At 34.8% G+C, this 8,113-nt stretch overlaps 1 protein-coding gene and 1 pseudogene across 1 annotated transcript; one reads left to right on the forward strand and one right to left on the reverse strand.

Annotated features, from left to right (window-relative positions):
• The first annotated feature begins 349 nt into the window (after window positions 1–349).
• Window positions 350–2,455, forward strand: LOC124254118 (annotated as a pseudogene).
• Window positions 2,456–4,662: 2,207 nt separating this feature from the next.
• Window positions 4,663–8,063, reverse strand: LOC124254119 (myb/SANT-like DNA-binding domain-containing protein 4). Its single transcript, XM_046687995.1, has 4 exons — window positions 7,870–8,063; window positions 7,005–7,072; window positions 6,318–6,464; window positions 4,663–4,946 (listed from the first exon to the last, which is right to left on the reverse strand). Exons 1-4 carry the CDS (start codon window positions 8,061–8,063, stop codon window positions 4,663–4,665), a joined length of 693 nt encoding a protein of 230 aa, XP_046543951.1.
• Between the last annotated feature and the right edge of the window lie 50 nt (window positions 8,064–8,113).

Consider the following 8,113-nt stretch of genomic DNA (forward strand, 5'->3'; position numbering starts at 1 on the left):
ATCAATCCCGGGAGACACCGCTGTTGCTAGGAATCTCCAGAGATGCCATTGGTAGTCATCAATCCCGGGAGACACCACTATTGTCAAGAATCTCCAGAGACCCCATTGGTAGTCATTAATCCCGGGAGACACCCCTGTTGTCAAGAATCTCCAGGCCCCGGGGTCATGAAAGTGACTTAAGTCTAAAAATTGCTTAAATATGTCATTTTGGTCTTAAGTCCAAAAAACTGTCTTAAATCGGAGATCACGTACATTTTTTAGTCTTAAAAGTTAAGACTAAGATCGTTTTTTGTCTTAAATCCTGAGACTGCTACCTACCAGTCTTAAGTCAATTTTATTCCTAGCAAACATGGCGGAGGTGATACGCGTTTCGCGACTTGTTAGACAGAAGGAAAGGAAAGAGCGAATCCAAAGAAAATTTAGGGATAGATTCAACCCTCTCGAATGTTATGGGGACGAGGAACTTTTCCATCGGTATCGTTTTAGGCGATCAACAATATTGTTTTTGGTAAACCTCATCAGTGGACAAATTGCTCACGAGACGAGGAGACCTTAAGCCTTCCACCTGTGCTGCAGGTGCTAACCTTTTTGCAGTTCGTAGCAACAGGGGCATTTCATGTGCTTGTCGGTGAAGCCTTACACATCAGCAAGTCGACGGCGGGTAGGTGTGTTCGGGGAGTGGCCGATGCCATTTGTCGTCACGCCTCCACCTTTATCAAATTCCCAAGTGGCCAGCGTCTACTAGACGTGAAAAGGAAGTTTCACGCAATCGCAGGTAAATAATTATTCTTTAGCACAATGATTCATAAATATAGATTTACAATTACTCTATAATATTGAACAATAATTCTCTCTTCGAAAACAGACGCCATGACACTGTTGAAATACCCGGCTCGACTAGAGTGACGTCCCCTTGATTGACAACGCATTCGTAACCAAATCAAAATCGCACTGTAAAATATTTCTAAAAATATATTTTAATGTGTGTATTTTAAGTATTACTAAAATCTTGCATGTGTTACATGTAAACCATTTCGCAATGAAGATTATCGTTCGGGATAGGGACAAGTCTTTCTGAGTGCGAACTGTCCATAGTCTATAATTGCCGATACTAATGCCACCTGTTTAGGCTGTTGAAAGCTGTGAACAAATACCGTAAATAAGTTAAAAAATGAATTGAAAGATAATATAACAGGCAAACAATGTTAAAAGGTAAAATTAGCTTTAAGATTTTTCGTTCAATTTTAGGTTTCCCAAAGGTTGCAGGTAGCATCGACGGCACCCAGATTCGGATTATCGCACCTGTTGAAAATGAGCCTGATTTTGTAAACAGAAAGGGTTATCATTCCTTGAATGTTCAGGTAACCCAAAGCAATGTTGATTGTCTGACCTAAATGCAATGCACCATCCATCTTTTAATTTTTAAAAACATTTTTATTAAAGGAGAAACATTATTAGACTACAAAATATTAATGTAAAATATTCTCAATTTTATTCATAATCACATAAACAATGAAGTATTGCAATTTCCAGAGTATTGAACATCAGACTTACTACCCTTCCCCAAAACAATTCCATAAATTGTAATAATAATAAAACAAAACAAATTACTTGAATGTGTTCATAGATGACATGATGTTTTTAAAAAGATTCTGTTACACCTTATATTTTACACAAACCGCAATATCAACTTTACCATTATCGAAAAATTTAGTCAAAATTATGTAGAAATATATTTTAATTAGTTAACTTGAACAGAAAAGTTTCAATGTGCTTTTAATGATTTCAGATGGTATGCGACCCAAGTTTCCTCATCACAAACTGCGTGGCTAACTGGCCTGGCTCATGCCATGACTCAAGGATCTTCAGGGAAAGCAAATTGTCAGATAACTTTGAAAATGGTAAAGTATTTGTACTATGTACATGAAATTGTTTTTATAACAAGCATGAAATTTGCCAAAATTGAAATTTTCATATCAATCACATGAAATTATGAATTATTTTGGATACAGGACACTTTTTCCTCTATTTCAATTCACTGACATCATGAAATGATTCTTTTCCAGGACTACACGATGGCATTCTTCTCGGGGATTCAGGCTACCCATGCCGGAGATACTTAATGACGCCATACAACAACACTAATAATATTCGGCACAAAGAAAAATTTAACTCAGCTTTGAGTAGGACACGGGTACTGGTTGAACAGACCTTGGGAATATTGAAAAGACGATTTCCTTGTCTCTCTGGAGGTCTTAGAACAAATCCAGCAAGGGCTTGCAAGTACATTGTGGCTTGTGTTATCTTACACAACATTGGTATATTACAGTCTGATATAGTTATCAGTGATGTGGAAGAGTTGACACTGCAAGGCCCTGACAATCAGCTTGTGGACTTCCATGTCAATGATGGATTTGGTATCAGAGATGTAATTGCGCAAACTTACTTTGCTTGAGTATCCCAGTTAGCTGCTTAGCTGCCAATAAAAGTGTAATTCAGTTGCAATTGTTCATGAAATGTTAAAAAAATACACTTTTGAGACATGTAATAATGACAAAATGACAATACACCAGGGTTACAAGACAAGACAAGATTTTATTAGGTCAAAAACTAAAATAATACATGTCATTGACAATATAGTGATCTTCAGTACATGTCAGGATTATACACACAGTATAAATTGTTATTATTATGCAATGATTATGATACTGTCGAAGAGCAAGGGTAGATATAGTATACACTTATAAGTATTCATGCTTATTTCTTTCATACATTACATAATAAATACATTTATCAACGTTAAACGTAACTTCATTTCCACTTTTCAGCATTCTGACAAAGTTAAACATATTTGCATTTCTGAGGAGACTAGAGGATAAATAACGCTGACATATTTCCTGATACTTAGGACAAATAAGTAATACATGATACTTGTCTTCAATGCCATGTGGACAAAAGGCACATTTCCTATCAATAAATGGTATTTTAGGTACACTCCATCTACCTTTCTCAATCATAAACATATGGGAACTGAGACGAAAACGTGTCATGGCAATTCTGTATTTTTTAACATCAATATTAGATAAATATTTCTCGAAACGAAGAGTTTCCTAATATAAAGATACAATCTGGTTTCACTTAAAGTTGACAACTGATGTTTCCACATTTGGGAATATGTATCTCTATCCCTCTGTGTATTGGGAACAAACTGAGCAACCCAAAACCGAACCTAAAAATGGTATCTCTCAACAAACTTGCCCCATTTTCAGTATTAGGATTTACATTCAAACTATCCAATAATGAATTATATATCAGAACAATATATCTATTTGGGTTACTTCTCAAAATCTTAATCCAATATTTGATAATATGTACAAGCCTTAAAACTTTCAGAGGATATGTACCCAGTTCTCCATATAGAAATGATGACGGAGTTGACATTTTCACATATAGAATATGATTCATAAATTTTAAATGTACCCTTTCAATGGCATCGGCTCCCATAAAACCCCAAACCTCAAAGCCATAAGAAAGAATGGGGCAAACAACTGATTGAAATAACTGATATTGTACATCAGGAGTAACATATGCATTGATATTAAATTTTTTATATAAAGAACCAACTGCCTTTTGACCTTGTTCCGACAAAGTTTTCTGAGCCAGGGAATAACTTCCACCCATTAAAACTATTAAACCAAGACATTTAAAATTTCTGACAACCTCAAGATTTGAACCATTAATGTCTAAGTTTCTGACTTTGCCTGCCTACCTCCTTTGCGAAAAATAACAATCTTAGAGTTTTCAGTATTAATAGTCAATCCCCATTTTGAACACTAAATATACATCATATCCAAACCATCTTGTAACCCTTCAATACTATTACTGAAGAGGAGCAAACGCACATAATCTACAAACAGTACAGATTTGCATCCACGGAAACTTAGCTGAACAATCACGGAAAACCGTGAATAAACAGTAGAATTACGAGTAATAATCAATACATATTGTTAAAGGATACTAGCTACACCTCTTTAGAAAGGAATAAGAGGTAATAAACTAAGAATAATCAAAGGATATAGTGTGCAGGGAGACACAGGCGCTCTCACATCCTGCTCACTGGGCGAAGAAGGAGAGAGTGAAGCATGTGGCCTAAGGGTGGCGCCACCTTTCCCGCGCTTGGATCAAGGGAGGCAAGTCGTGGTGAGTATTAATTAGTGATTATACATTGAAGGGAGCTTCAATTAGGGAGATACAAGTGTTTCCACTATGTTCGCAAGAAGAAGAAGACAAGCAAAAGAGCATGAGTCAGGATAAGGAAAAATATGATTATTTAGCAAAGACTATGACAATGCTATTTACATTTGTATTTTTTATTGTTTAACAAGTGTGCATTAAATATATCCCATTTCTGTGACATTCCAGAATAATTTAAGTAACTTTTAAACAGATAGAGTCAAATTCCATCATCAAAATGACTTTAACAATTGAAGCTAAATTTAGAAAGATCTTAGGCTTTGAGAATGGATTTACCAATGTTACACATGTATAATATTTCTTTGTTAAAATGTATGATGATACTAACATTCTTTTAGGTAAACATAGAATACGTTTAAAAAATAGAGTTCCCATCCAATACAACATTGGTCAAGTTACAACAGCAGCTCAAAAAGATTTTTTGGCATTTTCAATTTGTAGCAAAACCAACTGCTGCTGTAACTTTGCCAATTTAGTCTGTTCCTGAATGAGAACTCTATTTTCCTTTACCCTTTCTAGTTCTTCTTTCAAAATCAATTCTTCAGTCCTAGGTTTTGATTTTGGTTGGTTAACAATACTGGTATCAATAAAAGAAAAATCTACAAATGAGGTATCAATTGATGAAAACATCTGCGTGGATTCTGGTTCCTCTGCCGCCGCCTCTGTGTCACAACTCTCATAAGTCATAGGAACTGGAAACACAAAACATTTGTTGTTTATAGTTAGTATGCAATTACATGTAGAGATAGGGAATTAAATCAGTTGTTCATTAGGCATGTCACATATCAATACATATAATGGGTATTGTAAAAATAGTTGCAGTCAAACCTGCACTAGTTGTAGTTGTACTAGTATATATATATGAACAATTTTATGTATCAAGGCATACTTATGTACATGTAAACATCTGCTGGGAAATAATGGGTAATGTAAAAATGACTTATGCCTTGCACGTTACCAGTTGCAGTCAAACCTGCCCTAGTTGTAGTTCATATACAATATTAACAATTTTATGTTCGTATCTGCGCATGTTTATGTACATGTAAGCATCTGCTGGGAAATAATGGGTAATTTAGAAATTATAGACATATCTATGCTGTGATATAGCATCTCTAATTACTGCATTGTAGCAGTTGATAACATTTTTTAAGCAAATGGATTATTAGAATATTCAGGTAAAAACAGTTGTCGGCTTGGGACAAATAAACAAAAAGTGAAATTTGACTTCAATATAGGTCGGGAAACATTTAGTACATAACAATGCATTGGGGTTATCAACACATTTAGATCTACCTAACTGACTTAGTAATCTTACTCTTTTTCCAAAACCCTGACTGCGATTTAGACTAAGAGCAAGTTATGAACAAGAATGTCACACATCGCTTGTAAATATTCCTAAATTATCACTTTATTTTTGTTTTAAAATCTCATTTAATGTTGAATTTTACATAAAGAATTATCAATTTCAAGATTCCGATCGGCCCTTGATAAAGTCAGATGTTCTTCACACCATCTCCAAATTGAAACCTGTAGATATATTAACCAAGCCCGGATCAAATATAGATTATGTTTTGTATGTAAAGATAACTTTATTCAAAATTAATTTCATTTTTTTTTGTATGTATATGTTATCAAAATCTGAGATGTTTGTATTTACCACATAAATTCTATTCAAATCCGACTATTCGTAAGTTTAATATGCTCATGTCAATTTGCAATCCAGAATTGTAAAAAACCTTGCTATTTATAAACACAAAGCAATGAAACTTAGAGATTCACTCATATGTCAATAATATCATATTTCCTTTTGTACACTCTGTAAATAACTTATTGCATTTTGAACTATATATGCACATATGTACAGCTCTGAAATACTGAAATGTAGCCTGGACCTATGGCTTCCACTACAAAGAAAATAAAAACTGATTGACAAAATGGATCAGTGGCTTTTACAGAATAAAAATGTGTATTTCTATCCGAAAACCTATCTGTGTTATTGTAAAGATGATAGATTTGGTACTTCACCTCCTTCTTGTTTGTTGTGCAACTGTGTTGTCACTTACTGTCTGAGTCAATGCCGCCGGATATGCCACAGAGACTGGGCCTGCCCTCCAGGTTCTGTAGCACAAGCTGCTCAGGGGTTGTAGGAGACTCTGGGCGGGGTCCACCTCCAGTTGGGGGCCGCATGGCATTGCTCCTCTTAGCTTTGGCTGTAATCATTGTAACATTCATTTTAATATTATAATTGCAACAAATACTATTTCTATTCATAACTCTTCATGTTGACAATCACAATATAAGATATTGTATTTTTTTAATTCCTCAAATTTCCAGATTAAATGATCATTGCACCATGGGTCATATAACCATTATCTTGGTGAATTCTTACTGTAATTACTTATCATATTGTAAACATTAATTCATTCAACAACAGTATTTTCCACGGACAATAATAAATAAAGAATATTTACTATCTAAATTTTATCATTTATTTTGGACCTTTGATAAATATTTCCTGATGATAATGAGACTAATTACACTCCAAAATCATAAAACTGTAGATATAAGATAACAATTATGTGCATATACTGGGTTTCAGTAAATGGAATCTGTGTAAATTACCCAATTACGCGGCCCAGATTCAACAATGTTATTATGGTTCAGCAATAAGGGCATAGTGCCTAAATTGTTATTTTCCTGTACTGACTATGTTATTGTAGAATATTTAGATATTCCAAATTGTGACTTACCTTTCTGTTTGATGTTCTGGTATTTCTTTTTCATTTCAGCGACTGATTTGATTTCTGAGTTGCCGTTTCTAAACAAAATCAAGATCATAGTATTCAAAATGAATTTGCAACTCAAAATCTACCTGTAGTTATGGAGATTGATAAGATAGTTAATGAGAAATGATCAAGAAAACAGGTGAACCACGAAAACATGTAACAGTACTAACAGTAACACGAGTTTAACATGGGATCAAAAATGCAAAATAGAAACTTAGATACTTCCCTTTTTTCTGTAAAACCAATCCAGATTTACAAATACTATTTGCATGTGAACATTTCAAGTATATATATGTGTGGTTGTCGCTCTCACTGACAACTTATCGGGACTGAAGCGTAATAGCAGCCGATACACGACAACGTGAAATCAAAATAAAAACTAGACCGACATGTAATGTAACCAGCCTTGTGATTGGTCAACACAAAATTATGAACCAATCAGAAAATAGATTACGGCTACTTAGAAAGAAGTAAGAAGAGTTTCCGATGATATAGCAGCTTTTCGATGACATTCACGCCTTTTTAAACTCATTGCCATATTAGAATTTGTTTTTACATCTATAAAGTGAGAGTGCATGAAGGTGGCAAGTATTGGATTAGTTTGTCCGCCAAACGAATAAATCCACAAGTGCTCATTCAGCTCAGTCTATTTTGATTATTACATTAGAACAATTCGCCCAACTAGATACGCAGTACATTTCATACATCAGTTGTCTGAGGAATAAAATTTATCAGCAGAAATATTTATTTCAGTTAGGTTGAAATATTGCATATTATATTTGTGATCGAATCTATATCTCTATATACAAGCAAATTAATCACAACTTACGAGTTCACAATCGCCGCAACGTCTTCCCAGGCACTTATTTTTTTCTTGTTTGTCCGAATGGACCCGTCGAGCTTTCCGAAGAGGAGACTCTCCCTCTTGTTCACCTCTTCGATAAGGATTGTCTCCTCTTGACGGGTCCAGTTGGATCTTCTCTTCTTCTCTTCGGTATTTAAGCCAAGCTGATACTCCGCCATACTGACAGCTCTGTGACTCTAGCAGACGATAGCCCAGCACGTGTTTGTGT

Source organism: Haliotis rubra, unplaced genomic scaffold (genome assembly GCF_003918875.1).
Source record: "Haliotis rubra isolate DU_JTF1 unplaced genomic scaffold, ASM391887v1 Scf564, whole genome shotgun sequence".
NCBI lineage: Eukaryota > Metazoa > Mollusca > Gastropoda > Lepetellida > Haliotidae > Haliotis > Haliotis rubra.